Source organism: Camelus bactrianus, chromosome 15 (assembly GCF_048773025.1).
Source record: "Camelus bactrianus isolate YW-2024 breed Bactrian camel chromosome 15, ASM4877302v1, whole genome shotgun sequence".
In the NCBI taxonomy this organism is placed as follows: Eukaryota; Metazoa; Chordata; class Mammalia; order Artiodactyla; family Camelidae; genus Camelus; species Camelus bactrianus.
In genome coordinates, this window is record NC_133553.1 from 66,866,043 (window position 1) to 66,892,709 (window position 26,667).

At 42.2% G+C, this 26,667-nt stretch overlaps 1 protein-coding gene across 8 annotated transcripts in view; it reads left to right on the forward strand.

Annotated features, from left to right (window-relative positions):
* Nucleotides 1-26,667, forward strand: part of LOC105075822 (actin, cytoplasmic 1-like) — a 79,610-nt gene that overhangs the window by 40,904 nt on the left and 12,039 nt on the right. For 5 of the 8 annotated variants that reach the window (XM_074341326.1, XM_074341328.1, XM_074341329.1 and 2 more), the window contains 3 exons: nt 203-341; nt 2,146-2,286; nt 4,263-4,383. Coding sequence is in view for 1 of the 8 variants with exons in the window: in XM_074341324.1 (XP_074197425.1) it covers nt 20,590-20,673 (84 nt within the window). In the remaining 7 variants the exon portion in view is untranslated. Of the gene's footprint in view, nt 1-202; nt 342-1,374; nt 1,563-2,145; nt 2,287-4,262; nt 4,384-20,322; nt 20,674-26,667 lie in introns of those variants that run through there. The other 3 variants (XM_074341327.1, XM_074341331.1, XM_074341324.1) reach the window with 3 other exon arrangements.

Genomic DNA, 26,667 nt, shown 5'->3' on the forward strand with positions numbered 1-26,667 from the left:
TAGAGACCAAGGCCCTAGTTGGCTAAGTTTGGCTAAATGTGGATTTGGAGAGTTTTCATCTGCTTTCGAATGCAGATAATTCAAAGTCTAAGGAGGTCAGTATTTTATCCTGCTACAGAGTGGAAGTTCGGGAGAAGTGATAACAAAAGCTTGACATGTATAAATAGACGTAAGAAATACATGTTGGCTTTTCTTTCCTCAGTGGTGAGAAGACTGGCCAGAGATGTCCAAGTGTACAGTCCGACCCCAAACAGCTGGGACGATCTCGACCCCGCCCCTGGCCGTTGCCGCAGCACCGTGTGGTGTGCGCTCCCCTGGCTGGCACGAGGCCCCCGGAACCTGTGAGTACTGTTGTAACCTTAGAGCTGCCAGAAGAATTTGGTAGATTTTACGGTGCCTCCTGCTGTGGTTGCTGGTGCAGGACAGTAGATCAGTTGGTGTGGCCCTGGGTCACAGGCACACTCATTTCCTGATGAACTTAGTCTCATATTTGTGTCATGCTTGGCAGCCTGTGAGAACACAGGCCACAAACATGCCCACGTACAATGCTTATTAAGTGATTGCTTTTGATGCATTAAATTGTAACGGTATGAACTGTAGGGTTAGTAAGCAAAAACAAATTTGGGGAAAAAGCAAATTAGCTATATGAGTTAAAAAACCCCAGTAGTAGATGCAAGTCATTGATACACCTTGTCAATATGGACTTTTATTGTAACACACACGTCTTTGTTAGGACCCTACCTAAAAGTTTGCCTTCATGGGCTCTTAATAAACTGCCCAATCTGGCTTAGTACTACTCCATTCTCTAAGTAGATTAATAACAGAGAGAGCAGAAATGACTAATTTGAGTAGGGAGAGTGTCAGAACACCTGAGGGAAAGTAAATTTATGAGACTTCACAAAAAGAAGCAGGGACCATGGACAAAGATAAACACAAGTTGAGCCTGTCCGAGTTGATTTGCACCCTTGTGTGTGGCAGGACGTGTTCAGACAGCACCGCCCTTGTCCATCGCATGGAGTAGCTCCATTTTAATAGAAAAACCTCTCCCTGAGAAGTGTCTCTAACATCCGGGGTGCTTTGGGGTCACTATCGTAAGCCCTGGATGTTGTATTTGAGAACCTTCCCCAGGAACCTAAATGGGAGGTTGTCGAGGTTGCTGAGGGTCAAGTGTGGACTCACATTTAGTGGAGAGGGAATTTCTGAGGGAAAAGTGCATGTAATGCTGTGGCCTGGGCAGATGTCACGAAGTAGCACAGAGGTTGGCGTCTGCTGAGTCTGGGCTCAGTCCTTCACTATAAACATTATTATGCTAATAAAAGAGTAATAAGCATTTGGGTTATTACCAGACAGAATTTGGCATGTCCTCCCCTCCAGGTTGTGGTGCCAGGAAACACCCCCACGGCACACTTGGAGCAGCTGGTTCCAGACACACCCTATTCCATGAACATCACTGCGCTCCACTCAGATGGAGGCGGAATCCCAGCCCCATGCGGGGCCAAACACATGAGGCTGAAATCCTTCCCACCCAGTTCCCTTGTGACTCAGTGAGGAAGGCTGGGCAGGTGGGTGCTGAGGGGGGTGCTGAGAGCCGCCGCCACCTTGCTCAGATGAGGGGAGGCCTGGCGCCCACTTCTTCCCGGGTTCCCACGTTCTCAGTCTGAGGGCCCTCTGGGCTGAGTGAGTGTCACTGGGCCGAGTGTCACTGGGCTGTTTTGTTTCCTCATCTGGGACCTGGGTTAAGGAGAGGTTTTTTCCCTTCTCCTCCCTGCAGTGGGTCTTCTCACCAACTGGGCACTTTTGAAATGTGAGGGCTCAGCCTCTGTTTCATTCAGCAGGAAGTGGTCAGAGTAGTTAAAATCCTGTTCTCTCCCAGTCTGTACATTTAGGCTCCAACCCAGTCTCTGTCCCGAAAAGCTCAGCACGTAACCGTAGCTCTGAACGGAGCACTTCCTACTGTTTAGGGGTCCACATGAGAAAAGTAGGAGATGCGGATTTTATCACAGGGGAGGAAACACCCCAGAGAGTGGTGAAATCCCTGGGCGCAGTGACTCTGACCTGCTTACAGTTCTGTTATACCCCTCCCTCCACCCCCATGTCCACCTGCTCACAGACAGGCCACTGACTCCATTGCGTTGATTTATTTAGGACCATGCAGTGGACCAAGGAATCTGAGTCTTTGGAGAGACAACCATCAGCCTGTCCGTGCCCTGGGATCACGCTGATGGGACAGCTCAGCAGCAAAGGATCATTTTTTGTCCCACCGTTGGTGACCCAGTCGATGAATATGTGAGTCTGATATTCATTTGAGCATTTTGCAACCTCTTGCCTGGTTAAAGGGTGAAATTAAGCTTTCTTCTTTAGAAGTGCTGTGATGACAGTTGAGTCCTGTCTCTTGTGTGACAGTGACAGTGCCTTGTTTGACTTCTGTGTGACAACCACATTTTATATGACTTTCTCTGACCTGGCCAATCAGAATCCTCCCCAGCTTGCGGGTGGTGACGTGGGGCTGTGCCTGGCGATGCAGTGGAGGCCAAGACTGAGGCAGAAGACCTGGAGTCCCCACTGGAAGTCCTGGACCCGGACCCTCCCACAGCAGGGGGCACTGTCACCTCTTTGGTGGTCCTGCCTCCTGGCCTGCTGTCCTGGGCCCTGCTGGGGTCCTCTCACCTGGACCTGCATCAGGGGAGTTAGGTTTTAGAAGGTCTGTCAGCCTTCTGGGCTTATTTTTCTTCATATTGCCTGCTCACTTTCCTGTTGGATTTTTGTGTTTTTCTTACATTGATTGTTTTTAAAATTTCTATCACCCAGAGCCCCTGGGCTCAGAGGCGCTGGACATCTGACCAGGGCCAGCGTGGTGAGAGCACCAGCTGCACAGGGAGGCCAAAGTTGGGCCCCTGCCAGCCTGCGCACAGCACCCCGCAGTCCGGGCTGGACCCAGCCTGGCTGAGGAGACCTCACGGCTCCTGCGGGGTGGGCAGGCCAGGCCTCAGAAGGCCTGAAGCATTTTTCCTTAATGTTGTATAAGTTTATCTTGTATAGGTTCTTTTTCCTGTGGATACTTGTTTGCCGGTCTGGTGTTTGCAGGTTAATTTTGTTTCTTTCTTGCTCATGCAGAATAATCCAGTTGATTTTATACACTTGATCCTCAATCCAGTAACCATGCCCTAATTCACTTCCTAATTGTGAATGTCTTTATATTATGGTGGATTTTCCATGCATGTAATAATGCCGTGCACACACAATGACAGTTTTCTCACTTAAAATGTGATCTTTATGCCTCCTATTTTGTTGTTGTTGTTATTACATTATTATCCTGACAGTGTCTTCAGTACAGTATTGACTAGAAGAGGTGAAAGCTGGCATCTGGTTCATTACAAAGAAAACTCTTTAAGTATTTGCTCATTAATTATATTGTTGGTTATTGTTACTGAATCCAAACTCATTCTGCTCACCACGTGACAGGCCAGTAAATCAGGAGATGAGGTGTTAGGGCAAAGAATAATGACTTTATTGAGAAAGCTGGCTGACCCAGAAGGTGGCAGACTGATGTCCTAGAGCACCATCTTCTCCAAGTTAGAATTCAGTTTCCTTTTATACTAAAAAGAGGAGGGGGAACGCTTGGTTGTTGGAAACTTCTTAATGTAGGAATTCTTTGTTCTTGGAATCCTGTGTTCTTGCAGCTGTCCACCTGGGTGAGATCATGGTGTCCCTGTAAACCTCCAACAAAACAAATGTTGTTTTCTATATTGCAACTTGTTACCTTTATATGAATGGAAAAGTGTAAATATCCTTAAAGGTCAGAGCCTTGGGAACAGGCTCTCTTACTTCAGGCTATTGGCAACATTGTTTTACAAAAGGTGCAGAACTGGCAAGTCTGAGCTTAGGAAACAGGGCACAGGGTTGAAGTCAAAGGAACAGGTCTAGTATGGAGTCAGGTTTGTTCTTTTCTGTTCCATTGTCAGTTCACTTAGGTAATCAGACTCAGGAAGCTGCCTTTTTTCCTTTTGTTTTCTTTCTGGTTCCTGTTGCTCTGAATGTGTTTCTTCCTGTCTGGATTCTAAATATTGTTGGACTCATCATGCTCACTCATGTTAGATTCAGTTTTCTGTTTCCTTCGTCTGCAGCTCACTTTGCATTTCTGTCTATTAAAAAGCCAGTTTTCAGTCTCTTTCCTTCCAAAGAATATGGACAATACCGTGAGTGGAATTTCTATTGGTAAAGCAATAAAGATGGCAGTCTTTATTAGAGTTCTTCTTCCACAGGGGGAGGAGTAACTACAGCTGAAGTGACCTGAGTAGTCGGAACTGTCTACAGGACCTGCCTGAACGGTTGCAGATTTCTGTAAAGCAGAATGGAATTGTCACTTTTGTTTTTGGACAAAAGGCAAGAGCTTGCTGTCTTTTTATGTTCCTCTGCTGTGCTGTTTGCATTTTCTTGGACTGCTGAGTGTGTGATTCCTGTACTTGGGCACCTGTACTCTATGAAACTTAATGCCTGGTGCAGGATGCTTTCTTTTTATTCTCACATTGCTCATCCTAAAGTGCTGCGCTGACTCATCAGAATAGGGTGTTAGTGTGGACATACGTTACTGTGCAGTAGAGTAAACACATCCCTGCCACCCCCACCTTCCTCACCCATTCTGGAAATTGCAAGAATAGGACCCAAAATGTATTTTTACTACAGAACCACAGTTAGACAGCTGCTCAGAGTTTATAATAGCAGCCCTCCTCCATGTAGCAAAACAAAACAGACACACACATCAAACCCTCAGCACTTTTAATGAGCTGATTCTGGATGTGCTGTACTGTTTTCAGCTTCATTTAGATATTTTTACTTAGCAGGAAGATCCCTAAGAACAACGGAGTGTCCAATCTGTATCTTGTGCAGAGACCAGAACTAACCTGTGCTGATGCTCTTAGCAGGCTGCTGTGGCTGGTGGTGCCACCACGCTGTGGCCACTGCCTGTCCTCCTTGTATCTATTCATCTTATCACAGGTTTCAAAGCAACATTAACCCTGTTCTTTCTCAGTACAACTTTGCAAGATAGACTGCAGGTTTTCGTATCCTAAGTTTTATATATAAATGAAAATTGAAGTTCAGAGAGTTGAAGGGGCCGGAATCAGAAGTGATTAGGTAGTAAGACGTAGTCTAGTAGGGTGAAAATCAGTCTGTGCACTTTTGTTCTGGTTCTAGGTTTTTGCTGCTTGAAAGACAGGTCTGAGTCCTGGCTCTGCCACTGGCTGTCTTGGGAAAATTGCTTAACTTTTCCAAGCCACAGCTTCATTCTTTGTAAAATTGTCTGGTACAGATCTTTTTATGATTGATTGTCTTGTAAGTGAGATAATGTGAGTTAAGCCCTTAGCACAATGATCACCAAAGGAAGTGCCCAGGGTTGTTACTACTACTACTACTACTACTACTACTACTACTACTACTACTACTACTACTACTACTACTACTACTACTACTACTACTTACTATTATTATTATTATTATTATTATTATTATTACTAATGTTTCTAAATGTTCATATTATCCCAAGTATATCCTTTTACAAATTGCATAGCTTTATTTGTTTGTGTGCTTGTTTTTATTGAGCTGGATTAGACAAATAACTTTATCTTAGGTTCTGGCATACAGCATAATGATTTGATAGTTATATATATTGTGAAGTGATAACCACAGTAAGTTTAGTTAACTTCCATCATTGTATATGTTTACACATTTTTCTTGTGATAAGATTCTACTCCCTTAGTAATATGAAATATTTTATGTGGTATTATTACTTATGGTCACTGCACTGTATGTGTCATTTATTTTGTGAATGGAAATTTGTATGCATTGGCCCCATTCACCAATATTTCCCCTCCTCCTCCCCACACCTGGCAACCACCAGTCTGTTCTCTGTATCTATGAGCTGCTTTTTGGTTTTGTCTTATTTAGCTTCCACCTGTAAATGAAGCCATGCATGTTTATCTCTATCTGATTTATTTCATTTAGCATAATGCTCTTAAGGTCAATCCAGGTTGATGCAAATAGCAAGATTTCATTCTTTTTAATGACTTAATGGTATTTTGTTAGATATATACTCACATACCAGATTTTCTTTGTCCATTCATCCACTGATGGACACTTAAGTCGTTTCCATATCTTGATTATTGAATTAATGCTGCATTGAAGATGGGCATGCAGAGCTCCTCTCAAATTAGTGTTTTCATTTCTTTCAGAGAAATAAGAGTGGAATTGCTGGATCATATAGTAGCCCTATTTTTAGTATTTTGGGAAACCTCCATGTTGTTTAACAGTGTGGCTCCACTAATTTACGTTCCCAACAGTCACAGGTTTCCCTTTTCTCCATGTCTTGCCAAACCTTGTTATGTCTTGTCTTTTTGATAACAGTCATTCTGACACATGTGAGGTGATACCTTGTTGTGGTATTGATTTCTGTTTCCCTGACGACTAATGATACTGGTCCTTTTCATGTTTTAATCAGATTGTGTTTTTTTAATGTTGTTATTATTGAGTTGTAGGAGCTTTTTTAATATATTTTATCACCCCCTTTTCAGTTATTATTTGCAGTTCCATTCAGTAAGGTACCTTTTCATGTTTTTGTTAATTTCCTTTGCTGTGCAGAAGCTTTTTAGTTTGATATAATCCCACTTGCTTATCTTTATTTTTGTTTCTTTTGCTTTTGGTGTCCAATCCAAAAGTTCACCACCAAGATCCAAGATTGATGTCAGGGAGCTTACTGCCTACAATTTCTTACAGTAGTTTTATGGTTTCAGGTCTTACATTCAAATCCTTCACACATTTTGAGTTGACTTTGTTTGATAATAAGATAGGTGTCCATTTTCATTCGTCTGCATGTACTTATACAGATTTCCCCACACTGTTTAGTAAAGAAACTGTCCTTTCCCCATTATATATTTTTGGCTCCCTTGTCATGAATTATTGTTGATATATGCACAGGTTTATTTATGAGCTTTATTCTGTTCCATTGATATATGTGTCTGTTTCCAAGCCAACACTATACTGCTTTGATTATTTTCACTTTGTAATGGAAGTTGCTTTCTTTCACAGTTTTGCTAAGAGTTATTTTCATGACTAGTCAATGAATCTTATTAGATACCTTTATACATTTATCCTACTTAATCATTATTTTATCATTGTACTTTTCTGTTAAGGGGCTAATTTAGTTATTTTTTTAAATATTAAAAATACATATTTAATGAAGTCATATACTTATTGGACATTTAAATTGCTACATACTTACTGTAAAGGTATTAATAATATAATGATGACTACAGTTTTAACTAGTAAGCCACTGTAGTTTAGTTATTACCATATTTTAACTTCATAGTAGGACTACAATGTGATTAATAATAGTATTCTCAAGTTTAATATGTGGGAAATGAGATTTATATGGATTAAGTCACCTGCCTAACAAACAGAATATTGACCATATGAATTCATGATGGTCTGGCTCTCATTCCATCTCCTGTGCTCTGAACCATATGAACAAGAAAGTGACTGAAGTTATTTTGGGGATCTCAAAAAAGTTTTGCATATTTATTTAATTTAATTATTTTTATTGTTTACCTACTTTTTAAAAAATTTTATTTTATTGACTTAGTTTAATGTGTCAATTTCCAGTGTAGAGCACAGTTTTTCAGTTATACATGAACATACATATATTCATTGTCACAATCTTTCACCAAGAGCTACCACAAGATCTTGTATACATTTCCTTGTGCTATACAGTGTAATCTTGTTTATCTATTCTATATATACCTGTCAGTATCTAAAATTTCGAACTCCCAGTCTGTCCCTTCCCACCCCCTCCCCCCAGCAACCACAAGTTTGTATTCTATGTCTATGAGTCTGTTTCTGTTTTGTATTGATGTTCATTTGTATTTTTCTTTTTTTTTTTAGACTGCACATATGACCAATCTCATGGTATTTTTCTTTCTCTTTCTGGCTTACTTCACTTAGAATGACATTCTTCAGGGACATCCATGTTGCTGCAAATGGTGTTATGTTGTCATTTTTATGGCTGAATAGTATTCCATTGTATAAATACACCATCTCTTCTTTATCTCCTGTCGATGGACGTTTAGGCTGTTTCCATGTCTTGGCTATTGCAAATAGTGCTGCTATGAACATTGGGGTGCAGGTGTCTTTTTGAAGTAGGGTTCCTTGTGGCTATATGCCCAGGAGTGGGGATTACTGGGTCATATGGTAGGTCTGTTCCTAGTCTTTTGAGGAATCTCCATACTGTTTTCCACAGTGGCTGCACCAAACTGCATTCCCACCAGCAGTGTAGGAGGGTTCCCATTTCTCCACAGCCTCTCCAGCATTTGTCATTTGTGGACTTTTGAATGATGGCCATTCTGACTGGTGTGAGGTGATACCTCATTGTAGTTTTGATTTGCATTTCTCTGATAGTGATATTGAGCATTTTTTCATGTGTCTATTGATCATTTGTATGTCTTCCTTGGAGAATTGCTTATTTAGGTCTTCTGCCCATTTTTGGGTTAGGTTGTTTGTTTTTTTCTTATTAAGTCATATGAGCTGCTTATATATTCTGGAGATAAGCCTTTGTCAGTTTCATCTTTTGCAAAAATTTTCTCCCATTTGTAGGTTGTTTTGTTTTACTTACAGCTTCCTTTGCTGTGCAAAAGCTCGGAAGTTTCATTAGGTCCCATTTGTTTATTCTTGCTTTTATTTCTATTGCTTGGGTAGACTGCCCTAGGAGAACGTTTTTGAGATCACGTTTTTCCTGTTTTCTTCTAGGTTTATTGTATATTGTCTTATATTTAAGTCTTTGACCCATTTTGAGTTTATTTTTGTGTATGGTGTAAGGAAGTGTTCTAGCTTCATTGATTTACAAGCTGCTGTCCAGTTTTCCCAACACGATTTGCTGAAGAGACTGTCTTTATTCCATTGTATGTTCTTGCCTCCTTTGTCAAAGATTAGTTGACCATAAGTTTGTGGGTTCATTTCTGGGCTGTCTGTTCTGTTCCAATGGTCCATATGTCTGTTTTTGTACCAATAGCATGCTGTTTTGATGACTGTAGCTCTGTAATATTGTCTGAAGTCCTGAAGAGTTAATCCTCCAGCCTTTTTTTCTTCATTAATGCTTTGGCGATTCTGAGTGTTTTGTGATTTCATATATATTTTAGGATGATTTGTTCTAGTTTTCTGAAATATGTCCTGGGTAATTTGATAGGGATTGCATTAAATCTATAGATTGCTTTGGGAAGTATGAGCATTTTAACAATATTGATTCTTCCAATCCAAGAGCATGGGATATCTTTCCGTTTTTTTAAGTCTTCTTTAATTTCCTTAATGTTTCCTAGTTCTCTTGTGTATAAGTCTTTCACCTCCTTGGTTAGATTTATTCCTAGGTATTTTATTACTTTTTAGGTGCTATTTTAAAGGGAATTGTTTCTTTACTTTCTTTTCCTGTTGATTCATCATTACTGTAAAGAAATGCAACTGATTTTTGAATGTTAATCTTGTAACCTGCTACCTTGCTAAATTCTTTGATTAGTTCTGGTAGTTTTTGTGTGGACCTTTTAGGGTTTTCTATATATAGTATCATGTCATCTGCATATAGTGAGAATTTTACATCTTCTTTTTCCAATTTGGATCCCTTTTATTTCTCTCTTGCCTGATTGCTGTGGCTAGGACTTCCAAGACTGTTGAATGGGAGTGGTGATACTGGACAGCCTTGTCTTGTCCCAGATTTTAGTGGGAAGCTTTTGAGTTTCTCACCGTTGAGTACTATGCTGGCTGTAGGTTTGTCATATATAGCTTTTATTATGTTGAGATATGTTCCCTCTATACCCACTTTGGTGAGAGGTTTTTTTTTTTTTATCATAAATGGGTGTTGAATAGTTATTTTTGAATCTTGACCAGTATTGCATTTTCAGTATAGTCTACTATTATTCTGTTAATATAATCGCTTAATTCATATAATAATATTTTGTTTGAATATGTACAGCATAGTGTGTATATGTGTATGTGTATATATATATACACATACATATATATTCCTTTCCTTACTCTTTTTCATTATGGATTATTATGGGATATTGAAAAACGTTCCCTGTGCTATACAGAAGGACCTTGTTTTTATATTTATTTTATGTGTAGTAGTTTATATCTATTGGAGTTTGTATCTGCTCATCCCAAACATCTAACTTATCCCCCTTCCTGCTTTCCACTTGGTAATCAAAGTTTGTCTTTTAAGTTTGTGAGTCTGTTTCTGTTCTGTAAATAAGTTCACTTGTGGCATGTTTTAAATTCCACATAAAAATTGTATCATGGCATTTGTCTTTCTGTAACGAACTTAATTAGTATAATTTGTAGATCCATGCATTTTGCTGCAAATAGTATCATTTCATTCTTTTTTATGGCTGAGTAGTAGTATTCTAGTGTGTGTGTTTATAAAATATATGTATATCTAAAACACTTCTTCTTTATCCATTTATCTCACAGGGGACATGTAGGTTGCTTACATGTCTTGGCTATTACAAATAGTGCTGTTTGAACATTGGGATGCATGTATCTTTTTAACCTAGTGTTTTCTCTGGATAAACCCAACAGTGGGATTGTTGGATGACATGGTAGCTCTACTTTTAGTTTTTTAAAGAACTTCCTTACCATTTTCCACAGTGGTTGTACCAATTTGCAGTCCCACCAACAGTGTAGGAGGGTTCCCTTTGCCCAGTGTCTCCAGCATTTGTTACTGGTAAACATTTCAATGATGGCCATTCTGACTGGTGTGAGGTGATACCTCATTGTAGTTCTGATGTGAATTTCTCTAGTTATTGGCAACGTTGAGCATCTTTTCATGTGCCTGTTGGCCATTTGTAGTTTTCTTTGGAGAAATGACTAGGTCTTCAGACTGTTTTGGGGTTTGGATCATTTGTTTTGTTGGTGTTGTTACTGAGCTTTATGTGCTATTTGTGTATTTTGGAATTTAAGCCCTTTTTGGTCACATTGTGAATATTTTCTTCAATTTTGTAGTTTGTCTTTTCATTTTCTTTATGGTTTGCTTTGCTGTGTGTGCAAAAAGTTGTAAGTTTGTTTGGGTCCCATCTGTTTATTTGTGCTTTTATTTCTTGCCTTGGGAGACTGACCTAAGAACACATTGCTACGATTCATGTCAGAATGTTTTGCCTATTTTCACTTCTAGGAGTTTTATGGTGCCGTGTCTTGTATTTCAATCTTTAAGCCATTGTGAGTTTATTTTTTATGTATGGTGTGAGGGAGTGCCCTAACTTCAGTCACTTACGTGCTGCTGTCCAGTTTTCCCAACACCACTTGCTGAAGAGACTGTCTTTTCTCAATTATGTATCTTGCCACCTTTGCCAAAGATTAACTGTAGGTCTGTGTGTTTATTTCTGGGATCCCTATTCTGTTGCGTTGATCCATATGTCTGTTTTTATGCCAGTACCACACTGTTTTGATTACTGTAGCTCTGTAATATTGTCTGAAGTTTGGGAGGATCATTCCTCCAGCTCTATTCTTTTTCTTCAGTATTGCTTTGGCAATTCTGTGTCTTTTATGATTCCATGTAAATTTTAGGATCATTTGTTCTAGTTCTGTGAAAAATGTCCTGGGTAACTTGGTAGGGATTGCATTAACTCTGTAGATTGCCTTGGGCAGTGTGGCCATTTTAACAATATTAATTCTCCCAATCCAAGAGTATAGGATATCTTTCTATTTCTTTAAGTCCTCTTTAATTTGTTTAATCACTGTTTCATAGTTCTTAATATGTAAGTCTTTCACTGGCTTGGCCAGATTTATTCCTAAGTATTTTATTGTTTTGGATGTGATTTTAAAGGGGATTTTTTATTTTTTTTACTTTCTTTTTCTACTATTTCATTGTTAGTGTAAAGAAATGCAACTGATTTGTGTATGTTAATGTTGTGTCCTTCTACCTTGCCAAATGTTTTTGTAGTTCTTCTCTGTCCTTCTTTCTTCATACTCTTCTCTTATGGTTGGTTGATTTTCCTTGTTGTTATGTCTGTGTTTCTCTCACTTGCCTTTGCATATCTAATGTCAGTTTTTGATTTATGGTTACCATGAGGTTCATATATTTTGCTCTGTTACAATATCTGATTGTCTTAAAGTGATTGTCATTTAAGGACATATAAGTTCTAAAAGATCTACTGTGTTATTTTTTTTTGTTTTTGATTTTATTTTTTACATCTTCATATGCCTTGTATAAATGTTTACTGTAATTATAGTTGTTTTTACAGTTTTTGTTTTTCAGTCTTTATAGTGGCTTAAGTGGATGATTTACAGCCGTTGCTCCATTTTTGCCCTAAAAGTGGGATTTCCCCTTTCACACAAGTTCTTATTTCTTGTTCTTTTTCATATAAAGAAAACCTTTTAATACTTCCTATAAGGTCAGTTTAGGATTGATGAACTCTTAGGTTTTGCTTATCTGAGAAACTCTTTAACTGTCTTTCAATTGTGATTAATAACTTTGCTGACTATGTAGCCTAGGTTCTAGGTTTTTCCCTTTAAGTACTTTAAATATATCATGGCTGTTCCTTCTGGCCTGCAATTGCTGCTGAAAAACAGCTGATAGGCCTCCATGAGCTCTCCTGTCCTCACGACTACAGTTGAAGCCACAGCTGACTGCTAAACAAGCATCAAAAAAAAAGATGAACCTGGCAAAAAAGATCTTCAACTGGAAACATAAAGCGGGGACCACAGCAGGATGGTAGGAGAGGTGTGCTCATGATACAATCAAGCCTCATACCCCCTGGGGTGGGCTACCCACAAGCTGGAGAGTAAATCACAAAGACCCTCCCACAGGAGTTCTAAGCCCCATGTCAGGCTCCCCAGCCTGGGATTCCAGCATTGGGAGGAGGAAGAGGCCCCAGGACATCTGGTTTTGAAGGCCAAGGGTGCTTAGCTCTAGGAGCCCCATGGGGCAGGGGGAAACAGAGACTTCATTCTCTTGGGAGGCGTACACAGAATCTCATGTGTGCCAGGTTCAAGGGCAGAACTAGTGATTTCATAGGAACTTGGGCCAGGCCTGCCTGCTGGTTTTGGAAGGTCTCCTGGGGACATAGGGGAAGGCTGTGGCTCACCCAGGGGATATAAAAACTGGTGGCTGACATTCCAGGAGTGTTTATTTATGTGAGCTTTCCTGGAGGCTGACATCTTGATTGAATCACTAGCACCAAAACCTAGCCCCACCCAACAACCTGTAGGCTTAAGGGCCGGGAAGCCTCAGGCCAAAGAACATACTGGGTGGGAACACAGCCCCACCTATCAATGGACTTCCTGACCTAAAAATACATCGAGACAAGGCCCTACCCACCAGAGGTCCAGGAACAAGCTTCACCCAGCAGTGGGCAGGCACTGACTTCTCCTGCCAAGAAACCTGCATAAGCCTCTAGTCCAGCCTTATCCACCAGGGAGCTGATACCAGAAGGAAGAAAACAACAGTCCCAAAGCCTGTGGAAGGAGCCCACAAACACAGGCCAGAGTCTACACTGGGACTGGCTGGACCCTGGCCCTTGGGTGACAAGAGGAGTGTACCGCTGGGACACATAGAATGTCTCCCACAGAGGGCCACTTCTCCAAGGTTGAGAAACATAACTATTCTACCTAAAAATAGAAATAAAAAGACATCAGAATGAGGCAACAGAGGAATATCTCCTAGGCCAAGGTACAAGACAAAATCCCAGAAGAAGTAAGTGATGAGACAGGCAGTTTATCTGAAAAAGAAGTTAAAGTAATGATGGTGAAGATGTTCAGAGAACTCAAGAAGAGTATAGATGCACAGAGCAAAATTTTTAGCAGAAAGTTGGAAAATATAAAGAATACCCGGAGTTGACTAATAAAATCACTGAAATGATTTTAATGGCCTAACACACTAGAAGGAACTAAGAATAGACTAAATGAAGCAGAACAGATCAGTGAACTAGAAGACAGATTAGTGGAAGTCACTACTGCAGAACAGAAAAAAAATTGAAGAGGAATGAGGATAGTTTAAGAGAACTCTGGGACAGCATGAAGTGCACTAATACTCACATTATAGGGGTCTCAAAAAGGAGAGAGAGAGAAAGGACGTGAGAAAATTTTGGGACAGATAATAACCAAAAGCTTCCCCAACTTGGGAAAGGAAACAGTCACCCAAGTCCAGGAAGTGCAGAGAGTACCACACAGGGTCAGCACAAAGAGGAACACATGAAGGCACAGAGTCATCAAACTGATAAAATTAAGAGTAAGGAGAAAATGTTAAAATCAGCAAGAGGAAAGCAGCAAAATGACATACAAGGGAGCTCCCATAAGGTTATGTTAGCTCATTTCTCAGCAGATAGTCTACAGGCCAGAGGGGAGTGGCACGACATATTTAAACTGATGAAAGTGAAAAATTTACAGCCAAGAATATTCTATCTAGCAAGGCTCTTTTTCAGATTTGATGGAGAAATCAAAATCTTCACAGATAAACAAAAGCTAAAAGAATTCACCACCACCAAGCCAGCTTTACAACAGATGTTAAAGGAGCTTCTCTAGTCATCAAACCATAAGAAAACAGAACAAAAAGAAGAAAGGGGGAAAAAAAGACATACACAAGATTGCTGTGGCTGTTCAGGGTCTTTTACGGTTCCATATAAATTTTGGAATTGTTTGTTCTAGTTTTGTGAAAAATGCCATAAGTGTTTTGACAGAGGTTGCGTTGGATCTGTAGTTTGCTTTGGGTAGATGACCATTTTGATAATGTTGATGCTTCCAGTCCAAGAGCACAAGAAATCTTTCTGTTTCTTTGTATCATCTTCAGTTTCCTTCATCAGTGTTTTCCAGTTTTCAGAATATAGTAACCTCCTTGATTATTTATTTCTAAGTTTATTTCTAGGTATTTTGTTCTTTTTGATGCAGTGGAAATGTTTATGCCAGTTATAAGATTCTGGGTTTTGAAGTGAAAAAAAGTGAATGAAAAGCCACAAATTGCAAAATATCCTTCTCTCTTACGGGTGAGTTGTGTTCCATTAGGTAATGTGTATGGTGCATCTTCTTTATCCAGTCATCTGTTGATGTGCACTTGGGGTGCTTTCATGTCTTGGCAATTGCAAAAGTGCTGCTATTAATAGCAGGGTGTGTTACCTTTTTGAATTAATTCTTACTTTGTGGTTGGCTTTACTCCTTTAATAACTATGTAAGTTAAAAAAGCTACAGCTCTAAACCTTCTTAGAGACAGTGAACAGTAGATATATGTAAATTTAAAAAATACGTGCAGTAAGAAGAGCTGATGGGCTTATGAAGGATTTCCTTTAATGTGACATTTTCCTCTTTTTTTGCCTTTAGAATTCTGTTATTGTCTTTCTTTTTGACTTTTTTTTAATTGATTTATAATCATTTTACAATGTTGTGTCAAATCCCAGTGTAGAGCATAATTTTTCAGTTATACATGAACATATAGATATTCACTGTCACATTTTTTTGTCTGTGAGCTGCCATAAGATCTTGTATATATTTCCCTGTGCTCTACAGTATAATCTTATCTATTCTACAACTTTGAAATCCCAGTCTATCCCTTCCCACCCCCTTCCCCCTTGGCAACCACAAGTTTGTATTCTATGTCTATGAGTCTATTTGTTTTGTATTTATGCTTTGTTTTTTTGTTTGTTTTTTTTTTAGAGTCCACATATGAGTGATCTCATATGGTATTTTTCTTTCTCTTTCTGGCTTACTTCACTTAGAATGACATTCTCCAGGAGCATCCATGTTGCTGCAAATGGCGTTATGTTGTCGGTTTTTATGGCTGAGTAGTATTTCATTGTATAAATATACCACATCTTCTTTATCCAGTCATCTGTTGATGGACATTTAGGCTGTCTCCATGTCTTGGCTATCGTAAATAGTGCTGCTATGAACATTGGGGTGCAGGTGTCATCCTGAAGTAGGGTTCCTTCTGGATATATGCCCAGGAGTGGGATTCCTGGGTCATAGGGTAAGTCTATTTCTAGTCTTTTGAGGAATCTCCATACTGTTTTCCACGGTGGCTGCACCAACTTGCATTCCCACCAGCAGTGTAGGAGGGTTCCTCTTTCTCCACAGCCTCTCCAGCATTTGTCATTTGTGGATTTTTGAATGATGGCCATTCTGACTGGTGTGAGGTGATACCTCATTGTAGTTTTGGTTTTGCATTTCTCTGATAATTAGTGATACTGAACATTTTTTCATATGCCTGTTGATCACTTGTATTTCTTCCTTGGAGAATTGCTTGTTTAGGTCTTCTGCCCATTTTTGGATTGGGTTGTTTGGTTGTTTCTGTCATTGTCTTTAAATTTCACTTTTTGAATAATGATAGGTCTTGGTGTGAGTTGGTTTGAGCTGATCACATTTGGGACTCTCTGATTCCTGTGCCTGGATATCAGTTTCCTTCTTCAGATTAGGGGAGTTTCCATCCATAATTTTATCAAAGGTTTTCTCACCCTTTCTCTCTCTTCCTTCAGGGACCCCTATAATGTGAGTGTTACTGTGCTTGATACTGTCTCAGAAGTCCCTTAGCCTCGTGTAATGTGCTTTTTCTTCTTGCCTTTCTGATTGGGTGCTTTTCATTATTCTATCTTACGGATTGCTAATGGGTCATCTGTACTGCCTGATCTTCTGTGTTACCTACACTTCTGGTCTAACTGGTTCTTTCTTAGATTTTCTACTTCTTTTTGAAAATTCTCCCTGTGTTCATCTGTTCTTTTTCCCAGTGCAGTTATCATTCTTATTACTGTTGCTTTGATCTCTTTGTCAGGTAAATTATTTATTTCTTTTCATTATGGTTATTTCCTTATTCTTTCATATAATACATGTTCCTGTGTATTCTCATTTTAACTTGCTATATCTCTGTGCAATTAGATGAAACAGTTACCTGTCAGAATTAAAGGTGTGTCCTTGTGTGAGAGCACTCCTGTGCAGTCTTCTGTGCTCAGCGGGTTTGTGGGGAAGAGCTGGACCTGAAGTGATTCTGGGCTGCCCTCTTCCCTCAGGACGTGCTGGCAGCCCCTGCAGTGGGGGCGGCAGGGCTGGAGTCAGAGGGACTGGAGCCAGTACCAGGTTCAAGCAGGGGCTTCTCCTCTGCTCAGTGACTGTTCCAGCCCTATCAGGGGTGGCACGGGGTCCCGTGGAGCTGGAGCAGGATCTCTGTGGGAGTGGGGTTCTCCTGGGTGTGGTGGCAGTCTTTGCTTTGTTTTGGGATGTGGCTGAGGCCTGAGGGCTTGCAGCGGCCCTTCTGTACTGGTATAACCTTTTCTCTGGCGTGCAGCTTGGCTAGAGGGTGGGTCAGGGCCAGAGAGATTAGGGCCACAGCTCTGAGCTGGCCCCACTGCCTGTCGGGTGTGCACAGGAAAGTGAGTTCTGGGGATGGCAGGCTCTGCCCTGGTGCTAGTGCTATTCCCTGCAGAGGGTGTGCAGGGACACTCTAGCTGGCCGTGACTGCTGGCCGTCTTTTCAGAGGCAGGGCCACACCCAGCCAGCGCCACTTTCTCCCATGGTGTGCACGCTCACTGGCAGTGGAAGCCTCCGTCTGAGGGGGGAGCAGGAGCCTGGGGAAGTCCGGGGGCCCGTCTGAGCCACCCCCGCAAGCCGGCCAGAGCCCCAAGCAGTGTTCAGCCTGCTGTGTTCCTGCCGTGACAGGGAGTCACTGGGTCTCTCACAGGCTCTTCAAGAGCAGAGGCTCAGCTTCTTACAGTGCTCCAGAAAGCCCGCTGGTTTTCACCCCAGCTGAGGGGGCTCCTTATCCCAGTGCTGAACCCCATGCCTGGGGTGCCTAATACATCATGGCTCAAACCATGACGTAAGGCGCGGGTGATTGTCAGGGATGGAGCAGCGTCGGGACCTCATGCTGTCTGAGCATGGATGCCCACAGCTCCTAGTGTGTGTGGCCGCTGGAGGGCCCTGCGGGGAGCAGCTGTAAATCTGTTTGGCACAGATAGATGGGGCTTGTCATGATTATTCCTCACAAAGATGGTGTAAGGTCAGGCTATGCCGTCTTATTTTCCAAGGGATTGAATATTATAATGTGTAATGTGCCCCAGCTGCCTAGTGTGAGCAGCATAACTGCAGGTGCTCTGGGTCCAGGAATGCAAGCTCCAGTTATGCTCTCGGGAACAAAAGGAGCAGGTCCTAAACGGGCATGTTTACCATAAACGCTCTTATACGTGTCAGTCATGGGGAGCACCAGATTAAGAAATGGATGCTGCCTGAGTTTAGTATTGAATTATTAGAGAATGTACTGAATGTACAAGATTCAGGATCAGAATTAGGGGGGAAGGTATTGCTCAAGTGGTAGAATATGTGCTTAGCATGCGTGAGGTCCTGGGTTCAATCCCTGGTACCTCCACCATAAATAAAGTAAGTGAGTAAGCAAAAGTAAGTAAATAAATAAATAACCCCTGCCCCAGAAAAGATTCTGGATCAAACTTAGTGCAATGAAAAGTGGAAGTGATCCAAGGAGTACATACAGTAAGAAATAAAGTCCTGAATTTAATCATCTTGTTTGACTTTCCCAGTGGGTAAAAAATGATTAGGGTTTTGACTAATGTTGTTTTGATTAAACTATAGAGTGTGATCAATTGTGAAGTGTGAAAGTCTAAGGATATTTGTAGTAAGGTTAGCATTGTGATGATACCGTTTTGGGGGCTAATGATTCCTGGGATAGATGTAGTGGGCTGGCTGTGTGTGCTGGGGGAAGAAGACAAGTTGCTGATGCAAGAGGAGGCACTGATAGAGAGGAAGGCTAGTGAAAAGTGAAGGCTAGCATCACTCAGAGTTGATTCAGGAAGAATGAGCTAATAAGGCTGGTTAATAGACCACGAGATGTAGTGTTAATTCAGAGGATATAACTTTTGATAATTATGTTAATGGTATTAATATAATGTTTGGAATAATGAGTTTTATTTAGCCTTGAAGAAGGTTAAGACTGTACATAATCAGTACCGTAGGCATTGGATCCCACAGCTATTAGCGGTGCAGCCGCACAGGCAGTGAGCACTGACAGTAGGTATTATGCCAGCTAATGTAGAATGGGTGCTGAGCATGCTGACAGTTGCTGTAATGAATAATGATGATATTATGCCATCTAAGCATAGTAATGGGGATATTAAGTGTGATTGTATATTAGTATCCATATAGGATGCTGTAAATGCAAAAATGACAGTAATGTAGACTGATGCCATTTGATAGTTATGAAGCTAATTATAATTTTATGAGTCAGAATGTTTTTGTTTAAACTAGTTATCATACATCCATTCTAATCCTTTTAAATTCATTCATAGGCTACCCTTATGGCTACTAGTAATGAGGATAGAGTGTGTGCTATGAAAACTTTAGTTTTTAAGTTACTCTTTTGAAATGTTCAGGGTAGGGGTAGGAGGAGGCCAACTTCTAGGTTAAATAATAGAAAAGTAGTGACAACTGAGAGTAAATAAATGGAGAAGGTGGGCATACTGGCCCTATAGTATCAGACCCACATTTGTGTGGGCTTGATTTTTCTGGACAGACACTTATTAGAGGAGGTCAGAGTGTGACCAGGATAAGCTGTGAGTCTGGCAGTGCACTGGTGAGTGACGTCAGTATAAGCTTTATTATTCTTTCTCCAGTTACACGAAAAGCCGTAGGTTGGAAGTCAGTTGTACTGTTTAAGTCTAAAGAATAAAATGCTCATCAATAGATAACGACCTGTAGGAACAATCACACTTCATCTGCAAAACGCAGTATCAGGCCGCGGATTGAAATCCAGAGTGATTAGATGTAAAGGGAAATTTTAGCTGGTGTAGAAAGCACAGAATGAGAAAAGTAGAGCCAATAATTTTGTGTAGTCAGTGGAAGCTTTTAGCCATGAAAACTATTAAGCCAAAAACTCCATCTGCAGTTGTGAATTTTATATTCTCCTGAGGCTTGCAGTGATGTAAAATAAGTTCCCAGAGCAACTGTAATGAATCAGACGAAGTACTGTTTATGACTTCTTTCTGTTAGATGATGGTGAGCGCAAGTGAGGGGAACTTCCGAGGCTCACAGAACTGAAGTATTAAGAAGTTATTATGGGAACTGTGTGTGTGGTCAGTGTGCTGTTGTTAGGTGGTGTGTGCACATATTTTTATCATTTTTCTGATCAGAAGGTAGATCTTCTTAGGATCTATGTGCATTTGCCTGTGTGCGTGCGTGTGTGTGTGTTGAGAATTTGGTCATGGGATGAAATACTGTGAACTTACCCACCCTGTACTGAGAGCTGTAGGATCTCCTTCTCTGCTAAAAACACCCTGCTCTTGTCACCACATTCCCATCCGTGACAGCACTACTTTCTAATGAGTGTATGTAGTGTCCTGTTTCTCATGGATCAATGCAATGCATCCATTTATAGTTCATAAAGTTACTTATTATTTTAAATTAAAAGTACTCATATGTATGATGGATTTTATGTTTTTACTCTTACTTACTTTGATGCCTGATTTAATGATGATAGAGGACCCATTTCCTGAGACAAAGCTGACTTGCTGTTAGGAGTCAGGAGCACTCGGGAACACATCCTCGCCCTGCTTGTCCTGACAGCTGCGTGACTCAATGCCATTGGAAGAGGAGTTTCCCGAGACAAAGCCAGCGGTCTCCCTCAGAGCCTCAGGGAGCAGGTCAAAGGACGGGCTCCAGGTGGGTCCCTTTCCAAGGTAGACCTTGGTTCAGGGTAAAGTTCCAGCGCTCACCACCCCTGAGACCCTTAGGTGATTCACATCCCCTCTGTCTTCTCATCCATAAAATGGGTTATTGACAGTGTTATGTAATTGGAATACTGCACTTTGAATTTGGTCAGTTGGCACATTTTATTGCTCAGTGTGAGACCTCAATACCTTTGACTTGATGTTCATTGGTAATTTATAGGGGGCGCCGACTCCTGAGGGCTGGAAGGAATTCTGGTTGACAGTAGGAGGAGACCCAGGATCCCTGAAGCCTGCTCACCCTGGATGGGGCTCAGTCCCTCCAGGCTGGGGGATCCTGGGGCCAGCACAGCACCTGAAGCCTGGCTGTGGAACCAGGAAGGCCCACGGTGTAGTTTGAAACGCAGCCCCACTGTGTCTGTGAGGATCGGCATCAGCTCCCCACAGGACAGGCTCTGATGTTTCCTCCCTAAGGGCAGCCCATTCTCCTGGAAGTCAGCCCCTACAGGGACAGACATAGAGGCTGGAACCAGCAGTCCCAAGAAAAATGGGAGGTACCAGTGTTTGCAAGTGTGGTGACCCCTGGGGAGCTCAGCTCCAGGGAGATCAGAGCCTCAGAGTGGGAAGGACTGTGATGCCAGGATTCCTGCCTTTTCTGCCCCCTCCACTCTGGGCCTTTCCCAGAGTCGGGCCACCCCGGCCCTTCGTCCCCCACCATGCACTGTGGGCTGGCTCCTTGCCTTCTTGCCTTCTCTTGTCTCTGCTTGTCCCTACCTGGTCCGACTCTGTCACCTCCTCTCTAGGACTTGACCACCACCTGTCTCTCTCAATCACTCCCGCACTGTCTCTCTCCCTGCCTGTCTCTTTCTCTGTCTCTCCACCCAGACCCTCAGGCCCTGGCTCTGGCCCAGCCCTGTCCAGGGCCACAGGGTCCCAGCTCTCCCAGCCCTCCCACTCTCACAGCCAAGTTGTGGCCCCAGCCCTGCTCACAGTGGAGGAGCCCGGTTACAGAGGCTGCTCCTGCTGGTATTTACTGCTGCACCACTGTTCCCCCCTCTTTCTGGGCAGCACAGCCTCACCTTGACCTGTTGGTGGCCCTTGATTTGTTTGTGGCCCAGTCTGGACCCCAGAGCTGCTGCAGGGCTGGCCACCTCCCCCGGCTGGAAGGGGGGAGGGCCCTGTGGGCTTAAGGGGCTCCTGGGGGATTGGACTGAGGGACGTGTAAGGAGCAGGTATTTTCACACACCTCCTCTCTGTGAGTGGCAGAGTCCCAAACCACTGACTGTCCCCTGCCTGTTTCTCACTAAGAGCTCCTGAGCTCCTGAGACTTAGGAGGGAGCTGCTGCCCTCAGTCCTCTTCAGAGTTTGCCTGGAATTGAGGCTCCTGAGGGCAGCTGGCAGGGCAGGGCTGGGGCACAAAGCCTGTATTAAGTGCGGGGCCCTGTCACTGGACTCCCATGGCCACTCCAGGCACCTTACCCATCCCTCACTGTCAGCAGTTGGCCACTTCACAGGGACAGATACGAGGCTCTCTATGACCCTTGAGACTGGCAGGCCCCATGTGATCAGTATTTCTTGATGGAGTGAACACAACCACACCCCATATCAAGATACCAAATCTTCCCACCACCCCAGAAGGATTTCTCTGGCCCCCTCACAGCCAATACTGCCCCAAAGCATAACTTTGCTTCTGCCCTACCTGGGTAGTTTCTGCCTCCTCGGACCTGGGTGTACCTGAGTCACCCAAGTGCAGAGTGGAGGGTGTGACGATATACAATTATACTGTGTAGTTATATATATGGTAAAAATAATAGGGTTTATTCTTATGCAGGTATCATGTGTACCTAAAATTAATGTGTCACATATAGGTGTACTACAGATAAGGACGGCCATATGGGTGTGGTGGTGTGATTAGGATGGTTTGCTGTTTAGATCTTCTCCATCTTGTGGACATTCTATCTGCCTTTTGTAGGAAGTGCTGAGTGAGGGGGAGTGAAGACCTCCTACCCTGCTTGTGCAGGTGATTCCTCTTGGTTCTGTCATTCTTTACCTTACGTCTTTTTCAGCCACTGCCTGTGGGAAACTCTGGGAATCTGGAGAAGGGGGAGAGTGCACCCAGAATTGGAGGGCAGGGAACATGAATTGGGCAGGACCAGAAAGCATAAGGTCAGAAAAGTTTGCAGAGAGGACCCAGGGTTGGATGGCAGTTGGTGGTGGGGGATCAGGTGGGCGGGGCGCATTCTAAAAGTGAGGTCACCCGGAATGTCCACTGTGAGGACCAGGGGCAAAGGTAGGTGATTGGTCGAGAGAGGGCATGAAGCATCAGCGTTGCTAAGGCAGCGTTCAGACAGGAGAAGTCTTGGAGGAAGGAATCTTATTCTCTCCAACTGCTCCTGAGAGTCTGCTTGACCTGCTATTTGTTTTCCTGACCTGCTGACCTTCTCCCCTGACTGAACCCTCCTTCCTCCCCTCAAGAGCTTGATTGACCCTCGCCCTTTCTGTGACCCCCTTCTCCTCCCAAGTGCCCAACCCTTCTTCCTGTCACACTCCCTCCCCAATCCCATCCCCAAACCCCCTCCTCTCCCCTCCCCTCCCCTCCCCTCCCCCCCACCTCCTGCCTGGGGACCTCAGGGCCCTGAGAGGACCTGGACATGGAGATAATGGGGATGCTTTTCTGCCCCTACGTGCTGGGGTGTACTGGATATGAAAATACAACTGTGAGTAAATGTTGGGCATCGGGTTTCCTCCTTTTTCCTGGGCTCTTCCACACTATGGTTAAATATCTGCTTTCTCACGGGGTCCTTGATGGGAACACATCGTTGGTGCAGACCAAGGCCCTCTGGGCAGGTTTCTTGACCAGCCTGCAGCGGCCCTGGCCACCAGCATTCTCATCAAGATCTGGGTCCTGTCAGGACCTCTTGGACCAAACACAGCAGGTTGACAGGATGAAACCTGAAATAGTTACTTTATTGCATCAAAGAAAGAAATGTGAATGTACTAAAAGCCATTGAGTTGTATGCCTAAAATGGGGAAATGTGTGAATTATATTTCAATAAAGCTGTTTTTTAAAAAGTGAGAAACTGTTATTTACTAGAAGTCATAGTTAGACTGGCTTCTGGAAAGCTTGTCAAGATCCTGCTTCAAGCTGTGCACGTTTGGGTGCCGTCGCTGTGAAGCGCGCTCTCCTGTGAGTACACTCTTCCCAGTGGTGACATGTGGCAGCCCTGGGAGCAGTGGTGTTTCAGCGCTGGGTTGGTTCTAGTCTGTTAAACAGTGAAGTGTCATTTGTGCTCTGTGCTTTCTGGTTTGTTAACTTCTAGCAACAGTTTTTTTTTCTTTGAAGTGTATTCTTTTCAGAAATTTTAATGTAACAAAAGTATTCAGTAGCCCTGTAATTTTTAAAATATTTTTACTGACATATAGTCAGTTTGCAATGCTGTGTCAGTTTCTGGTGTACAACAGAATGCTTCAGTCATACAGGAACATACGTATGTTCACTTCCATATTCTTTTTTACCATAAATTACTACTAGACATTAAATATAGTTCCCTGTGCTGTACAGTATAAGCTAGTTGTTGTCTACTTTATGTAGATAGTATTTGTGAATCTCAAACTCCCAACTTTTCCCTTCCCCCCGGTAATCATAAATTTGTTTTCTATGTCTGTGAGTCTGTTTTTGTTTTGTGAATAAGTTTGTCTTTTTTTTTTTAGAGTCCACATATAAGTGATATGGCATTTTTCTTTTGCTTTATGACTACTTCACTTAGAATGACATTCTCCAGGTCCATCCTGGAGAATGGCATCATTTTATCATTTTTATGGCTGAGTAGTATTCTATTGTATAAATATGCCACAGATTCTTTATCCTGTCAGTGGACATTTAGGTTGTTTCCATGTCTTGGCTATTGTACATAGTGCTGCTATGAACATTGGGGTGCATGTACCTTTTTGAATTAAGGTTCCCTCTGGATATATGCCCAGGAATGGGATTGTTGGATCATATGGCAAGTCTGTTTTGAGGAATCTCCATAGTGTTTTCCATAATGGCTGCACCAAACTACATTCCTACCAGTAGTGCAGGAGGGTTCCCTTTTCTCCTCAGCTTCTCCAGCATTTATTGTTGGTTGACTTTTGAATGATGGCCCTTCTGACTGGTGTGGGGTGATACGTCATTGTAGTTTTGATTTGCATTTCTCTGATAATTGGCGATATTGAGCAGTTTTTCATGTGCCTTTTGGCCATTTGTATGTCTTCATTGGAGAATTGCTTGTTTAGGTCTTCTGCCTGTTTTGGGATTGGGTTGTTTGTTTTTTTCTTAAGTCATATGAGATGCTTATATATTCCAGAAATTAAGCCCTTGTCAGTTTCATTTTTGCAAATATTTTCTCCCATTCTGTAGGTTGCCTTTTTGTTTTATTTATGGTTTCCTTTGCTGTGCAAAAGCTTCCAAATTTAATCAGGTCCCATTTGTTTACTTTTGCTTTTATTTCTATTGGACTTCTAGCAAATTCTGAGTCATCTCTTTCCTTCTCATCTTGGTGGCTGCCCCCAGGGACTCTGTGTTTGACTAGGTTGACAGGAGCCCTGAGAGCCCAGTCGATGTGAAAATGAGTGGCTGCAGCCTGCTGGGATGTTTATAATGGGGAAATGCCTAGGAGCGACATGACCAGGAGGGGGATGAGTTGTCATCTTTTCTTTAGTGAAGTGTCCAGGTGCAGAGTGTTGGTTTTCCCGAAGCAGAAAAGGTCCTTCATGTCCTTAGAATTGTCCAAATATAAAGAAAATTCAGATACATGCTGTGAAATTTTCACTCTATCAGGAAAAAGCACCTCCACACCCCAAAAAAGAAAGACTGAGAACACCTCATGGATCTAAGTGGGTTTGTTCTGATGGGCTTTCAGCAGATTCTCATGGACCTGGAAAAATTGAGTGTCAGGAACAGTCTGCATGGAGGCAGAATCACGCCACGTGAACACTCCACCCAAAGAAGAGTCTGTTCTTTTTCTTTCAAGCCTACTGAGGAGGACGTTTCTAGGTCGTATTTGTTGGCATTTTTTCCCTCAAAGGGAATGAGGTTGAGTTCTCATAGGTTAGTTAAGCCCTCTTTCCCTAGCACGTCTTTGAGCATTTGGATAAACTAACTTGTCCTCCTCCTCCGTTGCTCATGGCCGCTGACAGAACCTGAGTTCATCAGCCTGGTGGGTAGGCTCTAGGTAGGAGTCAGCTACTGACGTCAGCGCTCAGACAGGACCGTGCGTGACAAGCATGCCCGTGACGGAAGGGGTTTTACCAGTTGGTGCCTAGATGGTGTTTGTCTTTTTGTCCCTTGGTCTGCATGTCTCCCCTTTGTGCTGAGACCCACTGCTCTCTCAGACAGCGGCTACGCAAAGACAGTGTGTGTTTCCCACAGCACACATTTTACTGACCTCAACTGTGAGAGCAGCTGACAATGACAATGTTACCGATTTCAGAGGCTGCTTTCTAGAGGTTTTATTTGCACAAGACTGAAACTTGGTGTCTAGATTAGTACAAATTACATTGCACATTTATTCCCTACTATAATACTTATAAATCTAGTTTTTAACAAAACTCTGTGTTTGCCTTTTGTTTTGGTGACCGTACACTCCAGAAATACAAATCAATTTTCATTGCGGCTGTTGACGTAGGTGCAATACTATGAAATATGCATGTGAATTATTTGTACTGATTATTTTGAGTTCTCTTTTTATGTAACTTCATTCTTAGGGTTTTAACCATATTATACAAGATAACTCAATTATAGAAATCCTTATTTATTTCAGAAGTCTGACATTACATGCTCTGGTTCAGAATCAGAGTGAACATTGAAAAAACCTCCATGGTTTTTAGAAAGTTGGGCTAAAATAAATCATTAATTTTTGTTGGAATAGTAATTTTGACATTATTATAAGAGCTGGTCTGCTTTCTCACTCATGTCCAATTTATAAACGTACAAATACATCTCTGTACA